Genomic DNA, 18748 nt, shown 5'->3' on the forward strand with positions numbered 1-18748 from the left:
AGCACAACAACTCAGTTTACAGAAAGTAGAAGGGCTGTCATCAAGCTTAGGGAGCCCACAAGGAAGATAACAAGAGATCCTGCAGAGGTATCAGAAATATTTCGGAAATTCTATGAAGGTCTGTATAAAGCACAGAAATATGGAAATCAAGAAAAAGTACAAATGGAAATGTTTATGGAAGAATTAAATATGCCAAGGTTAGAGGTAGATGAGGTTCAATTACTTACAGTTAGGATAGGAGGAGATAAAAATGGTGATGTATAACCTATCCACAGGAAAGTCCCCAGGAAGAGATGGTATTCCTGTGGGACGTCTGGAAGCTAGGAGGGAAAAAAACTCATAAAGATCTGGAAGATTTTGTTTAAAAAGAAGTTATGTCTTACCATAACGTTCCATCTGTGTTGTTGATCTTCTTCCATTCATCACTGATGGGTTCGGTACCGTGAAGGGACAACTACCAAAAAGAGAGATTTCAATGAGAGAAATGTGAGATCACATTTTGCAGCAGGCTCAAATGGGGGTTGAGAGAGAGACTGCAGTAGTAGGGAGAGAGTCCATGTCTCTAAGGGACACCTAATTGGAGGTCTTCTGTGAAACACTCCTTTGAGAAAGGTTTTGCATAGGCGAATGGACATAAGTGGAGTGCCCTCTAATCAGTTATGGAAATTGGAAATAGCTGCTAAATGGACTCGTATGGTAGAGACTGATGCTCTGTTTTCAAAGAACTCAGATAGGTATTGAAGGATGACAGAGACTGGAGCTGAAAAGGGATCTAGCATCCGTTCTTTAGAACAAAGAGAAAACCTTTTCCATTTATCTCTGTAAAGTTTTCTGGTGGATGGCTTATGGGAGGCCAGAATGATATCGCGAACAGGTGAGGAAAGGGCTTCCTGCCTGGTGACTAACGGAAGTGGAGAAACCAAGCCGTCAGCTTGAGAGTGGACAAATTCGAGAGAGTCAACCCTTGGGGGTGAGAAATTACATCTGGACGAGTGTCCAGGATCCATGGAGGCTGTAACAGATGAGGCCGGAGAAAGGGGAACCACATTTAAAGAGGCCAAAATGGGGCAATGAGGATCACCTTGCATCTCAACCGAGTTGCTTTCTTTAAGAATAGAGATATCAAGGGAATTGGAGGATAAGCATAGAGGAGACCCATGGGCCAATCGTGAGTCAGAGCGTCTCTCGGGGACTCCCTTTCTGGAGGAAAGAGGGCAAAGTAGCTGCTGCATTTGTTGGTCAAATGGGAGGCGAAGAGGTCACAGCAAGGTTGGCCCCATCGGCTGAAAATTTCTGCCTTCACTTTGGGATTAAGACACCACTCGTGTGAAAGGAGAATGCATCTGCTCAGTCTGTCCGCAATCACACTGGAACTCCCCAGGGTGTGCGCTGCTATAAGAAAATGGTCGTAAGCTATCGCCAAGTGCCACATTCTCATGGCCTCTCAACAAAGGGGTTAGGATTTGGTTCCTCCTTGTTTGTTGATGTAGCAAACTACTGACATACTCTCTGACTGAACTGCAATCGTTCCGGGGGAAGAAGTGGATGTAATGCCTGCAACGCTAACAGCACAGCTCTTAACTCCAGAACATTGATATGCAGATTGGCCTCTAAGCTCGACCATGTACCTTGGACTGTCTTTCCCTGAAAATGGCCCACCCACCCAATCAGTGAAGCGTCTGTGGTCACAGTGGCATTGGGTTAAGAGGTCTGAAAGGGGTGACACCAAAGTTCTGAGTCTGGCCTCATTCACCAGAGGAGATCTTGCTTGTAAGAGTTGGTTATGAGCACCAGCAAGTTTAGGGGGTGAAGATTCGCCGACGACTGGGACAATAGGAGCCACTGTAACAGTCTCATGTGTAACCTTGCCAGAGAAACTATCGGAATGGCTGCAGCCATGGACCCCAAAGCCTGGAGAACTTCCCTTGCTGACACCTTTCTTTGACAGAGTATCACACGTACTTGCAATCTTTACCTCTGAAGCCTGTGAGCCGGTAGAGATTCCAGGCAGTTTTGAGTATCGAAAACTGCCCCTATAAATTCCAGTTGTTGGGTAGGTTCTAAGCTGGATTTCTCCCAGTGTACAGTGATGCCTAGGGACTCCACTAGTGAAAGTGTGTATTTGAGGACCATAGTCAGAAGACACTTGGTGGGGGCGGAGAGGAGCCAATCGTCTAAATATGGAAACACCTGGAATTCTTGAAGTCTCAGATGAGCTGTCACCACTGCTAGACATTTTGTGAACACTCTGGGGGCCACTGAGAGAATGAATGTTAGGGCTCGGAACTGGTAATGAATGGCTCCTAGCCGGAAGCGAAGGAGACTCCTGGAGTATTTGTCCATTTTTATGAGGTAATACGTATCCCGGAGGTCTATCAAGCACATCCAAACATCCTCCCTTAAAAATGGAAGAATGGATTGAATAGTGACCATGCGGAACTTGGTTTGTACAACTGATTAGTTTAAATGACTGAGATCCAGAATGGGTCTCCAGTCCCCCATCTTTTTTAGCACTAAAAAGAATCTTGAGTAAAAACCGGATCTGCACTGGACTGGAGGGACTGGTTGGATGACTCTTTTTTGGTACAGCTTTCTTATATCTGAAGCTATTTCTTCCCTTTGATTGGGTGGAACATCGGGAAGGTTTTTCGTAGGTTTTGGATGGGAGGATATAGGAATGTAGTAGTAGCCTCAGGAGATTATTCTTTGCAACCATCAATCATTTGAAATAGAGCACCCGTCAGTTTGGTGCAGAGAAAAACGAGCCCCGACTGCTTCCAGAGAAAAGCAATCTGGCAACACTTCAGGAATGTTGATAGGACTGCCCAGAGAAAGAATCCCTGGAGTCTTGGTTTCGAGGACCCCTCTGCCCCTAAAGGGGTGTCTTCCACCACTGAAACCCCCTCTGCCTCTGGGGGAATCCTCACCACATGCATTACGGAAAGGACCCTGAGACTTTTTGTGCCAGATTTTCCCACTCCTCTGGTTCCTGGAAAAAGAATGTTGAGGCTTGAAAAAACAGGCCAACAAAAGACAGAGTCTTTCCATCTTGCTCGCACCTGGCTAGTGTGTCCTTCACTTTAGAACCAAACAAGGAAGATGTTTCAATAGGGGCATTCAAAAAGGAGGATTTGAAGGAGTCAGCGAGGGCATAGATGCGCATCCAGGCATGACGCCTCATGACTATGCCTGCACCCGCAGCTCTGGCTGCCCCTTTGGCTGAGTGGGACAGCAGCCTCATGGACGAATTGGAAATAGATTCAAGGGTGGTAAGTTGAGAGGCAACCTTTTCCTGTGCCCCGTCAGACACGTGACCTGCGAGGGATGCAGAAAGTTCGGTAATGAGCTTCGTGAAGTGTGCCAAGTAGTTCAGGGACCTGACAGCAAAGGTCGCTGAAGCATAGACTCACTTCCCCAACCTGTCCACTGCCCGAGACTCCCTGTTGGGTGGGTGAACAGTAGGACTTTCGTCTGCTAGAGCCTTTTTAGTGGCCACCGCCACCACCATAGAGTCAACTGGCAAACCTCTGGACCAGTGTGGATGCTTTTCCGGGGCTGGGGAATCTTGGGTCTCTGGGAAATGGCCTCAATAGAGTCAGGGTTCTGCCAAGCATGCTGCACAATGAGCTGTATTAACTCGTCGGCAGGTGGGGTCACCCAAGAGGTAGAAGGCCGGGAGCACAAAGCCTGCAGAAACATGGATTCCACTAAGAAAGGGTTGGAGGGCTTCCAGCCACCCCTCTGTTTTAATATTTGCAGGATGTCTCCGAAGGAGACATCATCCGGGGATGACTGTGGGGACCCCTCCCCATTATCGTAGTCCGTGTCTTCAGTCAAAGACTCTTCAGGAGAGTCTATGTGCTTCCTCTTGTACGCCTTCTTCCGAGGGAGTTCTTCAGTGGAAATATCTAAGGAAGACACGGAAGGATGGGTACCCCGAACTGGGGTTTCCCACGGCTTCTCCTCCCGGTGTCCCGGGGAGGTGACTCATGGTGGCTGTAGATCAGAGGGAGCAGGATGAAGTTCCGACATCGGAGGAGTGCTTCCGGTAGCAAGCACCCTCTCCATCACCCGAAAAGCAGGACCACCCAAACAGGAGTGAGATCCCCGGAACCAAGAAGGAAAACCTCAGAACTGGGGTCACACCCCTCTCTGTCAGACCCACTCTGGGGGAAGAAGCCTCAAGCAGGATCAGGACAGGCATTATCCCCGATAAAACATTCAGAACCATACCGTGGACCAAGGACTCAGCCTCCCAACCAAGAGTCTGAGGAAGGGACAGTTCTGTCAGAACTGAAAACCAAAGGGCTGGCCTCGAAGCCTCAGTCACTGTCAGTGCTGAGGAATGGTGTTCCACAAAAGACATCAGAGCAATGTGCTTTGAAACCGATGGGTCCAAAGGAGGAGTATACGTTGGAGTCCTGGGAGATATAGACTCAAGTCCCAGAGAGGGATGAGTCTTTGGAACATTTGGTATCCCTCTGGCCATCAACAGCTGATCCAACAGGCACAACACATCAAGTTCGGATAGACTCCTGGTGGACCTCGTGGAAACTCCTGAAGGGGAGTCAGGTCGATCCAAAAAGGGGATATACATTTGACCCAGGAACAGATCCAAGGAGGGAGAGTATTGGGTCCATGGTGTCTGAGCTAGTGGCACCATAGCGTCTAGTTTGGAGACAGGTAGCAAAGGAATCAGTGGAGTGCTAAGAGGGCTCGGTGCTGAAGAGGCACTCAGAGTCAATGTCATCGGTACCATGACAGAGGTCGGAACCGTTTTTTGATTTAATCAAAGGTAAGATCGGTGCCATAGCTGTAGTGGAAAACAAGACTGGTGCCGTAACTGGAAGAGTCGGTGACGTCAAGGATCTGGTAATATCCGTGGTTTGAGACATAGCAGCAATTAGAGCAGAGCTCAGAGCAGCAGTAGTCGGAGCCAAAGTAGTGACTCTATGCTCTGAGGAAGGTTTGTGGGCCTTATGCTTAGATCTCTTACTCTTATCACCAGCCGGTGAAGAGGGATCAGAGTGGGGACATTTCTTGTCCTTCATAGGAGGGGTTGAGACCTTCGACACAGAAAGAGCCTCTAAGAAAGGAGAAGCAAGAAGGCCTTTCAAAATCAATTTATTCTTTCTTTCGTTCAGCGTCTGCTGACTGAAACTTAGGCAAATTTGACAAGTGGGTTTAACAGAGAGATGAGAAACCCCCAGTTAATAAACACAGTCATCGTGAGAATCACTGTTTGGGAGTTTACTACTGCAAGAGGTGCAATGCTTAAACCCTGAAGTCCCTTTTTTTTCAAACATTTTCCAAACACACTTAACACAAGTTAATTAGAATAACAAACACCTAGAAAGAAAGATAGAAAAGGAGAGAAGATACCAACAATGGTATCAAGAGATACCACAAGGGTAAGGAGAGGGCGTACTAGCAATGGTAAAAGAATTACCCAATGGGTAGAGCTAGTTAGGAAAGTTACAAATAACTGTAAACAAGTGAGTTAGAGAGTGACTAAATAAGAAAAATATATCCAAAAATCAAGAAAAATACTACTTAGCTGGAGAGCTCGGTGAAACACTACTATATGGCTATGAGGCAAACGAGATCTGAGTTAACAGGGAGAAGGGCATTGTGGGTAGCAGCTTAGTTTGAGAGTTTCTGGTGTACGCGAGCTTGGTATTAGGCCAACACGTTTCCGAGGGGCTCAGAACTGAATCCATCAGTGATGAATGGAAGAAGATTAACAACATCAGATTAGTAGTTTAAGAGGAGGAGACATCCTGGAAGAAAGTGATGGTAGACAGGATATCTCTTTTTAAAGACCCATCATATCCAGCTTCATACAGGCCCATTTCAATACTAAATCATCATTATAAAGTGTTTATGTCTATGATGGCTAAAAGAATAGCAAAAGTGATGCCAGAATTGATAGATATGGACCAATGTGGTTTTGTGGAGGGGAAGCAAACCTTTGACAACATTAACAGAACAATGAAGACCCAGAGAGAAGCAGAATGTAAAGAAATACCACTGTTGTTGGTGGGTCTTGATGCAGAGAAAGCATTTGACAGAGTAAGCTGGGACTTTATAAGCAAGTCAATGGAAGTATTTGCATTCCATGATAAAATTATAAGGTTGATTAAGACAATATATGAGGGGTCAGTAGCGAAAATTAAAGTGGGTGGGTTCCTCTCTGATAATTTCTGCTTGAGCAGAGGAACCATGTAGGGAACACATCTTTTCCTTTTATTTGCATTAGATTTAGAACCACTGGAACAGAAAATAATGGATTCAGAAATTCAAGGATATAATTGGTACGGTAGTCAAGAAAAGGTGGCTCTATTTGAAGACAATATTATTTTATACCTGATAAAATCAGAAAAGGACATTTCAGTGTTGTGGAACATTTTGAGACAGTTTCATATCTTTTCGGGATACAAAATGAATGAAGCTAAAACAAAGGCAATAGCTGCAAATTATGTACCCATACAAATATTGGTTCAACAATATCTATATTTGTAGGGACTTGATAAAATGAAGTATTTAGGAGTATGGCTTAAAAATGGTTCTCGTGTGGCAGGTAAGTACATGTGGGAAGAGACTAAACAAAAATAAAACAAAAAACAAGAAATTGGAAGCTCTGTGGTAAGGATATGGATAGTAAGATACAAGCAGTTAAAATGTTTTTAGTCCATTTAGTGTTGTACACAAGTTTGTGTCTTACGGCTTTTCCCAGTTAGGGGTCGCCACAGTGGAACACCGGTCCGCTAATGACTGGTAGTTGACTTTTATGTGCCGAATTACCAGCCCTGACGCACAACCTTCAACGAAGGTACGCCCATTCATACATGTCTCCACGCAGAAGACGCTCTAACTGAGAATCGAACCAGACAGCGTCTTACTATGAGGCGACAACGCTACCACAGCACCACCACCGCGGCACCAGGCATATTTTTATCAACCAGAGGAGAAGTTGTGCATAGCAAGTAATAAAGAGCTGAAAGATTTTATCTGGGAGAGGAAGAAAGCAAGAGTCAAGTGGGATAAGCTAATTCTTCCAACAGAACAAGGTGAATTGGGATTACCTGATTTGAAGGGGTATTTCACAGTTACACAGTTAAGGCACCTATATATAGCACAAGCAGAAACCTATAATTCAAAATGGAATGGGATGATGATGAAATGGTGGGGGGGGGTTCAAGAAACAAGGAGAGACTGGGATGTTGGATGCAGATCTTTAAGGAGAATAACAATAATCATACAGAATATTATATTCATAAATTAGCAGAAAGAATTCTAAAAACTAAGCCAACTTGGGAATGGAGAAAGGAGATTCTGCTAACAGGGATGACTGCAATTAGGGATACAGACAATAGGCAAGAGTGACCTGGAATTTATTGGAGAAAACTGGCAAAGGAACTAAGATATTGGGAGGAAAATACTAGAGAAAAGGTAACAGAATGGGAAGAATTTATTTGGACTGCAAGTTAGAGATTGCCTTCCCTCTAAAGGATTGATATCAAATTATAAGCAAAGAGAAAGAAATGGGAGGGGGGGGTCTTAAACAAAAGACCAGAACTGGTAGAGTTATTTTGGTAGAATCTAGAACAGAAGCTGCTGTTAAAAAAGGAATAATTAGTAGAGCATATAAACTACTGTGTGACAAGTAGAAGAATAAATCACAGAAGGTTAGAAAGGATTGGAAAGAGAGACTGGATAAGTGATTCATAGAGAAACAATGGGGGGATACATGTATGCCTCCCGAATATGCAACAAAATCTAAAAGACTTGGGAGTTTTGCTTGGAAATGTTTACATAGGTATTTTTGTACCCCAAGTAGACTCCAGACAATTTTTCCTCAGACAGACAGCAGATGTTGGGGGTGTGATGAGGAAAGAAAGAGGTAAGTGGGAACATATTTTGTGGGAGTGTAATGATTTGAAAAAACATTTTCTTTTATCACAATTACTAATTAAATGATCATCCTAGCCACATAAACAACATGTCTTGGGTTGTCCCCAGTATCTCAACATTCCTTTGTTTCTATCAATATTAATTATATCTGGTAAATGTACAAATTTTCATTGTTCATTTTCAGTATTATACCGCATTCCCAACTCCCAATCCATAATACACTATTATTGTATATTTTTGTCACATGTATAACATCTCCACATATAGTCTTTAAATATTCTTATGGGAAAATACTCTGCAAAGATAAGTAAGTCATCTAAATAAGGATATAAGTGAACACACTACAGTTTGCAATAAGCTATCATTGGAGCTAGGTAGTGTGTAGACACCCTTACAACTGTACGTAATCTAAAGAGTGATGCAGAGAACTGGTAATGTGACCCAGACACAAAGAAGTTGAGACATATCTTGAAGCCTGTGGCTAAGGGGATGTGATAAGCATCTTTTAGATCTAATGTTATCTTAAAACTTAAAAGATGGATGACAGGTAACAGACTTTGAGGGGTTAACATTTTGAATTATGGTACTTTCACAAACAGGTTAGGAAAGGAAAAATCTACAAGTGGTCTCCATGAAAGCTCTTTCTTTAGAACCAGAAACATTCTGGAGTAGAAATCTTTCCTCATTTGATCTAAAGGCACTGGTTCTATGATATCTAGGATAGGTATGTGAAGAACCTGAAGAAAAACTCTGGTTCAGAGGGTGGGAATTAATTTCCTTAAAAGGTGGTTGTGTGTATCCAGTGCCAGCTGTAACCCTCCTTCACCACTCTTCGCAACCACGAGTCTAATACAATCTGTTGCCAAATGGGCGTATTAATCTGGGACAGATTTAGAGAAACATAGAGGCTGGAGGGGAGGAGGATCAAAATGCTGGCACAGTCACTCTGAGGGATTAGACTGCCCCTTTTTTGAAAGGATTCCTGTTTTTGCTGTTCCTCTTCTGCCATCTCTCTTTTTTTTTTGCTCCCTGTTTGCCAAGAGAGGGCAGGGATGGTTTACTTTGTCTTGTAAAGGAAGTAGAGGATTTGTGAAATTTGTAACAGATTTGAAAAATCTTAGAAATGTACTGAATGCTTTTCCCACTTTCAACAAATTGTTCTGCTTCTTGTTCTTCTGGTAAAGCCCATAAAGAGACTGTGCAAGTGAAACCTTTTTCCAAGAAACTGAGATGGGAAAGGTCCAAGCAGTTGGTTTGGGAACTGGGTGGGAGTTTCAGAATTAACACTTTGGTTCTGGTAGGGCTTTGCAGTTTATAGGATCAGTTGTTGGGAGGGCTATGTAGAAACAGGACAGTAGGTTAGTTGGAGTTACAGCATTTGCTTTTTAAAACAACTGGCAGCAAGCAGAGGTACCACAAGCTACTAGTACTGAGGAGCCTGCAATAGACCCGTTGGAAGCAGTATAACAGAAGAAACAAAATGAAAGATGCAGGGATTGTTAGCAATAAGATACAAGAAGAGAAGAAGACACTATGATTTCTGAGCACAAGGCGGGGAATATGGAAGCAGTGAGGACAAAATTCTTTATGAAAAGGGTGTTGGCCATGTGGAATACAGTACCACATGAAGCAGGATACAATAACATGATGGACAGCTACAAAAGAAGGCACAGTAATGTAGGTGAGATGGGAAAATCCAAACAAATGAACAGTGAAAGGAGCAGCTATGAGGAGAGACACCAGCTGTATAAGTGAACTGATCTGTTAGAAAGAATATTTCTGCCACCTGATTCAGTGCAAAGACAATTGCAATGATTAAGATAAACAATGTACAATGCTTATACTCTTTACTCTTTACTCTTGCAGTTGTTATGGCAGGGTCATGAAACTGATAAGAGACAAGTATCATCCTGCACATGGATTGTTCCACCTCCTGTCTTCACGGAAACAATACACCATAAGTACAATATGATTGTCTTTACTGTTGTAGAATTACATTATTCTATTTATCGAAGTTATGCAATCTGAAACAAATTATTACTTCACAAGTAGGGGAACTGTGAATTATGCTATACTGCTATCCAATCTTAAAAATGTTGGTGGGTAAGTTATCTATGTGTGTATTTATATCTGTACTGTCTAGCATTTCTTTCATTATATGCTTCCTTCACTCTCTTGTGAAAACTGTTTTTCAATGCACATGAGCCTGAAGCAATGAAATTTCATCCAGGGATACAATGTACATTGAAAAAACAAGGCAGTTGAACAGAAGCCAAGAATGCAGTTTGTAGTTTTCAATCCTTTAATTCAAGAAGTTACTTGATAAAGCTCGGAACATCCGAGCGAAAGCGCTTGTGTAATTGTGTTTTGATTGTGGTTTCTTACACTATTTCGTGAATTAAAGGATTGAAAACTACGAACTGCATTCTTGGCTTCTGTTCAACTGCCTGGATTTTTCATTTCTTGGTTTTGAACTTTTGTTTTTGGCTTCATACATTGTACATTGCATTTGTTGATTTGAATGACAATAAAGTTTCCTTTGACTTATATTTTGTTAATCTTCCATAAAATAGCCATTCGCATGGCAATGTATAAATTTCACATACTAAAGAGTTGGGAGAAAGAAAATTCCAAAGAAAATGAGCATTAGCAATTATGCAAAATATAGTCAGTAATAATATACTACAACTGTAAAGTGATTTTGTTACGTTATCCAAAGCATCACCTAGCTCGCACTGGGATGATTTTTTTTATAATGTTTTGTAATTTATTCTTTTTTAATCAAGGAGTCCCACCACACAATCAAGGCCTCCTAACTAAACTGAAGGTATTAGTTGGTCTGACCTGTCGATGTATCCTTATGAACTCCTGTGGGTCTCCTTTTGCCCAGGGAGGAAGTTCAACATCATCCAGCGTAGTGCCATCCTGCATGCATCCTAAAATAAGACACAATGGAAAAGGAAGTAAGACAGGTGGTACAAATGCTGCTGTGAGATACAAAGTGCATTAGCAAGCAATTCTATTAATAAACATATGAGGGAAAACAAATCCTGCATAAAAATACCCCCAGATAAGCAGAGGTTCAACACCTGAACAATGGACTCCCTGAACTGGGCTCTTTCATTTGCAAATGCTTACGTAAAAGCTAAGTAAAAATAGTTACTGATGAGGAAAATGCATTATACATATATCTATACATGTACATATATATATATATATATATATATATATTACATATACATGAAACAACAAAATGAAATCATCAACATTCAAAGTACTAATACAGAACTTGAAATAAAATGAACAAATTGCACTCCACTTCGACACACTAGTAGAAGAAAAATATATAACATTTACTAGACTTGTAACTGCTTCTATCCACAAAATCAGTACAGAATTCCACAGGGAATTAAAATTCACAAAGAAAAGTACCCTTTTTATAAACAATAAATTAAAGCCAATTATGCATTGGTCAATCAGAATAATACCTTATTAAAACATCAGTTTTAAACTCAAAGTTTCAAAATAGGTTTAATACAATAACCTCATTCAATCTGGGAAAATATTAGAAGCCTATCTGATTTAGCAATCAGCAATCCATCTCTTTGTTATCTATTAATAATTAAATGTCACCACCATTATTTTTTGAATATACATTCTCCAAAATAAAGATATATTTTTAAACCACTCACCAGGCTGAACAAGGAGAGGGTCACAGTAAGCTGCCTATCGGGCGCTAGAATCCGCCACATAACACAAGCACTCGGGTCACTCCACGGCAAGTACAAATATGACACATTCATTGTCCATGCTGGTGTGAACGACCTGAGACGTACCTCCCTGGACTACATGAAAAGAGACATAGAGGAGCTCTCTGATTATGTAGCCCAGGCAGGTATGACCCTGACCCTGAGCAGTATCCTTCCTTCACCAAGAATGATGCCACAATACAGAGACAAGATGATCAGCTTTAACAATTGGCTTAATGTCTGGTGTCATTCAAAGGGGATCCAGTGTCTGTCTGCCTGGGATGACATGCTTGACAAGCCATGCTGCTTCACAAGGGATGGCTTGCACCTGTCACCCCTGGGATTCCGGATATTGGCTAAGGCTCTTGCCACCCCCATAGTGCATTTTTTAGGCAAGGCTCAAATTCTAAACCTACCACCCTAGAAAACAAAAATGGGAAGAAATTGAGGGTAATGCTGCTCAATGCCAGAAGTCTAAATCTCAAAATGCACGCACTAGAGGCCCTTCTCAGTATGGAGAACATCGATGTCTGTGCTGTAACTGAAACCTGGTTCAAGGCTCCTGAGAGCACCCCGGCACTATTAGGTTTTACCTCATATCATGCCCGCCCCAAAACCCGGACCACACCACAAAAGGAGGGGATGTATCCATATTCATAAAGGATACCCACACCTCCAGGTTGGTGGCAACGCATGAAGCTTCGGAAACCATCCAGGTGCAACTAACCATAGGCAAAACTGCTCTACAAATTGTAGCATGCTACAGGCCACCCTCTCAAACTCAGGAACCCCACACAGCCTTCCTGAAGACACTGGAGGGTATAAATGTATCTCCAACCACCATCATATTGGGTGACTTCAACTACCCGAATATAGACTGGGAACATTACTCAAGCCCTAACTTTCTAGCCCAACGGTTCCTGGAGTTCATAAATTTAAATGCCATGGAACAGCTAGTCACTGTTCCCACGAGAGGAGAAAATATACTAGATCTCATTATCACAAACATGGGGACAAAATGCTCCACACCGAAGTATATCCCTCATTGGTGAGATCTGATCATAAACTAATCTCACTGGAAATCCACATCCCGCCCCCACCCCAAACAAAGACCACAGTGAAGAACTTCTCCAAAGCAAACTTCACACTACTCAAGACTGGTGTGGTATCCTTCAAGGCCCCTGAGCCAGTGGAAACCACAACCCAAGCTGCGGAAGCCCTTACAAATGCCTTCTATGAACACCTCCATGACTGCATGGATCAGGCAATCCCAAATAAAACCAAGACTCTTTCCACAAAGGGCAAACGTCCAGTCTGGTGGACCCCAGCCATTAACAAACTTTACAATAAGAGGAGAAAGCTATTACATGATAGAACAAAATCCATAAAAGGGAAGTCACCCTGATCATTATTAGTAAAAAAAATACGAGCACTCATAAAATCAACTAAGGCCAATTTTGAGAGAAAAATTGCCATGGATTCAAAGGACAATTATAAGGCCTTTTTCAGCTATGTTAGGAACCTGGGTGGAAACTCCCAGATATGCTCAGAATTAGTCCAAAATGATACAAAATCACTGAACCCACAGACATTGCCAACATACTGGCAGACAGGTTCAGTGCAAACTTCACCCCCCTCTCCCCCCCTAAAGGAGAGATAACTATCCCAGCGGAGTGTAGCCTCCCAGGCATCTCAAATGCGCAGGTGAAAGCTGCTCTCTAAAGCTAAAAACACAGCATCAATGGGACCGGATGGTGTCCCCGGCTGTGTGCTACACGAGCTAAATGAGGAATTAAACCCGCACATAAGGCAGCTGTTTAATCTCAGCCTTACCACAGGATACATGCCCAAGGAGTGGCGTAAGCCAACTGTGGTCCCACTCCACAAAGGCTGTGCCTCTACGGACCCTGGTAATTACCGCCCCATAAGCTTAACAAGTCTAGTCTGCAAAGCTATGGAGAGGATCATAATGGAGCTCATAAACAAAGATATAGGGGACTTGCAGACATTGGACCCGACCCAGTTTGGCTTCGTCAAGGGAAGATCATGCCTTTTGAACTTGGTCGACTTCTTCGAAACAGTCACCAAGGCCATTGATGAGGGAAAGGCAGTCCATACAGCCTACCTTGACCTTGCAAAGGCTTTCGACACAATACCCCACTCGGGTATTGTAGAAAAACTTACCAGCTTAAATGTAAACCCATATGTCACAAGATGGGTTGCAAACTGGCTTAAGGACAGAATCCACAGGGTTAGAGTTGCTGGCGCTATGTCAGACTCCAAGCCGGACACAAGTGGTGTCCCACAGGGCTCGGTCCTTGGCCCCCTATTGTTCGGCATCTACTTCTCAGAAGTACAGGCCAACATGGGAGGACTTTGGCTGACAAAGTTTGCACACGACTGCAAACTGGGCGCCATAGTGGAAAGTGCATCGGACACGGATATCCTTCAGAAGGGACTCACGGAAACAGATAGCTGGTGCCAGAGCCATGGCCTGAAGTTAAACGCCAAAAAATGTATAGTCATACCCTTCGGGAAAAACAAGGTAACCCCAAGCTACCATATAGGTGGCAATCCACTAAGCACAGAAGAGGTTATCAGGGACCTGGGGACCCAGGTTGACAGTGGCCTTTCTTTTGACACTCACGTTGCTAAAGTGGTTAGAAAGACCTTCTACATTGCCCACCTGATCATGAAGGGATTCACATCCAGATCTAGTGAGGTCATTGTTCCCCTGTACTCTTCACTTATCAGACCAATGATCGAGTATAATGCTCCATTTGGGATGTATCTCACCCATCTGCAGCAATTGGAGAGACCCCAAAAGTTCCTCACCAAAAGGATAAAGGGACTCCAAAATCTGTCATATGCTGCCAGATTGAAGAAACTCCAGCTCTATTCAGTCGCATACCGTCTGCTCAGAGGTGACATGTGCCTGACATACAAGGCCATGTCCAACCCGGAATTAATGGACATGCTCCACCTCAAAAAATCCAAATCCACCAAAACCACTAGAGCAAGCGACTTAAACCTTAGCACGGACATAAATAGGACGTGCTGGAGGGATAGAGACTCCCTATGCTGTGGAATAAAATCCCGGTCCATTTGAGGCAGAGCACCTCGCTGGCTCTGTTCAAGAGAAATCTTGACCTGTGGATGGGAGATCGTAGGTTTACCCCGGGAATCATCTCTGTGTCACTGCTGGACAGAGGCACAACAAACTAATGGGCACAGTATTTTTTCATATAAGGGGTGGCGTAAGCCATAAAAATTTGGGCTAGGCTTATAAATGCCTTAGGGCAGACAGCCTAGTATAAACCTATGAACCTATGAACCATTACATTTGACTGTCTATATAATGCAATGTACTATTCTTTCCTTTGCAGAGGACAAAAAACGATCAGATATTCTTTGTCTAATTTGCCATCCTGTGTTTCCAAATAAAAATGCTGAATATGAAACACAACTAGCTATACAGTTAACATTTGTAGATGCACAAATATAACATCCCCTATTCCCAAAAGTATAATCAATGGTGGGATGCAAAAAATGTGGACTATTTGCTATATACTTACACCACATTTGAATGTACTTTTCTTCTTCTTCTGGAAGTTAGCCCAATTATTTTCATTTTTACTTTTATCTCTTTCACTCCCCAACAGGCACTAAACATTATTCACTTTCTCACTAACAAGGGTTCATTCCCTAAAATTCTAGTCAAAGGTGGATTCTCTTGTAAAGGTTTACAATTATTACACAACAAATAACATCCCAACTTGAGGTAATTCCACCTTCATTCTACAACCATCCAAATTACCCACTTCTTGTTTCCTCATCAAATTTTCCTCATGCAAAATGGGGGGGGGGGGGTATTTATATTTTCTATCCTTCTTCACCAAATTAATAATATTTACCACCTCTTTCATATGGTATTCCCTGCTCAAAAACATTTCAAGATATCCATGTCTACCTCAAATTTCTCCTGTCTTCAATTTAGTCTAACAATCCTAACAGACTAATTCTTTGCAATGTTGAATTTCATTAATCTAGGACGCCCACTCTGATAATGTACAAACCTATTACAATAACAGGATTTTTTGAACAATTTAGTGCTAAAACGTCTCTCAATCTTTCCTTATAAATATCTATATCCAAAAAGTGAATATATTCACAAGACTTATTGCATTTAAAAAAAAAATCAGTACTTTCATTCAGCTCATCCACAACTCAATCAATCCCCTCATCGGTACCTCTATACAGGCAAAAATATTAACAGTAAAATAAACACATAAAATAATGTCATCGTTATACTTAGGTAAAAACATAAAACTATCTTCCTGACTTGCCACAAATATACTGGCAAAAGTAGGGGATATCATGGACCCCATTGCTAGTCCTGCTACTTGCTGAAAAAAACTGATCATTACATAAAAATAATTATTTTCCAAAATAGTAGTTAAAAAGTAGAACAACATATCTTAATATTGCACTGCAAGAAACTTTCTTCCCTGAATAAAAGAAATAACTTCCAACACACCTTTACCCTGAGGAATAACTGTATGCAATGCTCTAATGTCAACAGTAAAAAAAAAAAAAAATGTATATATATATATATATATATATATATAGATATAGATATATAGATATATAAAGTCACTCTCATATTTCACATTCTTCAATTTGGAAATAAAATCAAAATAATCCTTAACACAGGAAAGGAAATAATGAAGAAAGGCTTGAAATAATATTTCACCTCCAAAGCTGAAGGCTCTGTCTTTGAGCCTTTACCACTAATTATGCTTTTAAAAGGAGAGTTGGTTAAATAAACATGTATCATAGGTATTCCGAGCATAACAGGAAAGACAGGATTGGTCAACCTTACAAAACCAGTAAATATCAGTAGTAATGATACCTTTATGTAACAATTCAAATAAATTTTCATCTAAAAAGTGCAAATGCTCTCAACTCATTACATTTTTCAACCTTTCTAAAACAAGTATCAACATGTTATCAAAATATATTTAAACATATTTATTAAAGCTGGTGTCTAAAAATAGCCACACCCTTATCACATTTCATAAATTGTCTTTATTTATCTGCAACTGAATTAATTTAACACTTTTCTTTCATCTGAAATCAAATTAAACTTGCTCTTGATTTGGGCAAATATATAAAGTCTAATGTCCTATTCACAAAATTATCAAAAATGCCCACTGTTAAATTCAACACTGTATTAAAAGCACTCTGCTTTCTAAACACCATCTTATTCTAATCAGATAAAAGAGTCTACAGTCCAGCATAAATACATTCTCCAACCTAGCAGGCCTATTCACAATATAGCAAAATTGCACACTTAGATACAGTATTCCTTTCTAAACAGGATTCTGTAGAGTACTTGGCAAATGTAAAACAGTACTTACAAAAAGTCTGAACAGTGGAGTTATACTTCCTAATTCCAGCAACAAGGAACAACAATACAGCTTCACCTTCTGCCCAGAAAGAAATAAGCCCAGCTGACGTCTCTTCTCGGGGGTTAGGCCTCTCCCCTCATAGGGGTCCAAATGGATAGATGAAATCAGCAAGAAATGGAGAGTAGTATTGCAGAAATTGAAGTCATCCTCAAGTCTTAGTAAGTACCTTCATTTGGTGGACCCTGCTTTCGCAAAATCTTACCAAAATGACAATATATATTTGTAAAGCATATATCATGGAGAGAGACAAGTTAAAAAATTAAAAAGGCAGCTGAGTGCACATGTCCCAAGATTAAAAAAAAGTGCCCAATCCTGGTCTAATCACTTGGAGAAAATGGCAATGTGGAATCCACAACACATGGAAACATTCCTACAAATAGGGTTGGGCCAGGTTTAGGGGGTAAGGGCCCCACTTAGTAGTCCACAAAAATGACAACACAGTAGACTGTTGAGAATAGGGAAAAAAGCTATGTATTGTTACATTTATGCAAGAAGCCCAGAACTTCTAGATAGAAAATATTCAAAAGATTAAGAGAAAAATTAGAGGAAAGAGAAATACTTGAGGAAGAAAAATTGTCAAAAGCTTCAAATGGAAATTTGCATTCATTAATATAACAGATCCATGAAAACACTGCATAGATAAAGAATCTTTGTGATGCCTGGAAAAACAAGCTACAGAGGGAGTGCAAAAATATAAACAACAAAACCCAGAGATTGTTGCAAGGTATACAAATAAAAAAATATGGACATGGGAAAGAAAAAGAGATCTGATATGGTGCAATATTTAGAATGAGCAAAAAGAAGAAACCACTGATAAATCCACGAAATGGCTGGTTGCACAAGGAATGGCTCAGTACCCGGAATGTTGTTTAACAGCTTTATTGATGGCCCTCTCCACAAAAACAATGCTGTAGTAAGTAACAGAACACAATACACATACGGTTGAGCGCTTTCATCTGCAAAGCAGATTTCATCAGAACACAGAAACTCCCAAATAGAGTTCTTAAATATCCCATTTGGCGCAAAAATAAATTGATTAATGCATTAATTAATTAATTGAGTGATAGAATACACTCAGTTTAAACATCCTTCTAGGTTTGTAACATGTGTAAAATAAGTAGAAATGTTAAATGCAGTAAAAACAGTAAAAACAATTTGCTAAGTAGCTTATTTGAAAAATAAAGAATAAAATAAAAATGAAAATGAAAATGATGACTGATAAAAGTGCTGAAATTGCTATCTCATTTGTGAGTATAAGAATGGAGTGCAATGTTAAAAATATTGTGAATATTATAAATATTTTGAATATTATAGATATTATAAATATTATACATAATATAAATACATAATATAAATAATCATATACAATAGCTTTGTAGAAATAGATGTATGTCAATATGAATAGAATGAATGAATGAATGAAAATACATAATATTGTGTATATAAATAAAACCACAAAGATGTTATACACAAAATTGAATGTATGCACAAGAATGAATGTGCTGAATAATATGCTAAAAATATGCTAATGAATATACCAAAAAATACTCAAAAGTGCTGTAATGCCTCAAAAGATGGCATGAAACCACTAACCAAAACAGACAAAACAATCAG

At 40.8% G+C, this 18748-nt stretch overlaps 1 protein-coding gene across 1 annotated transcript in view; it reads right to left on the reverse strand.

Annotated features, from left to right (window-relative positions):
- The window catches only part of WDFY4 (WDFY family member 4), a 4454583-nt gene that overhangs the window by 822126 nt on the left and 3613709 nt on the right, over positions 1–18748 (reverse strand). Inside the window, exon 50 of the mRNA XM_044055648.1 lies at positions 10759–10850. Within this exon, the coding sequence (XP_043911583.1) occupies positions 10759–10850 (92 nt within the window). The remainder of the gene's footprint in view (positions 1–10758; positions 10851–18748) is intronic.

The sequence above is a fragment of the Protopterus annectens genome, chromosome 14.part0 (assembly GCF_019279795.1).
Source record: "Protopterus annectens isolate FY-2018-M chromosome 14.part0, PAN1.0, whole genome shotgun sequence".
Classification (NCBI taxonomy): Eukaryota; Metazoa; Chordata; order Ceratodontiformes; family Protopteridae; genus Protopterus; species Protopterus annectens.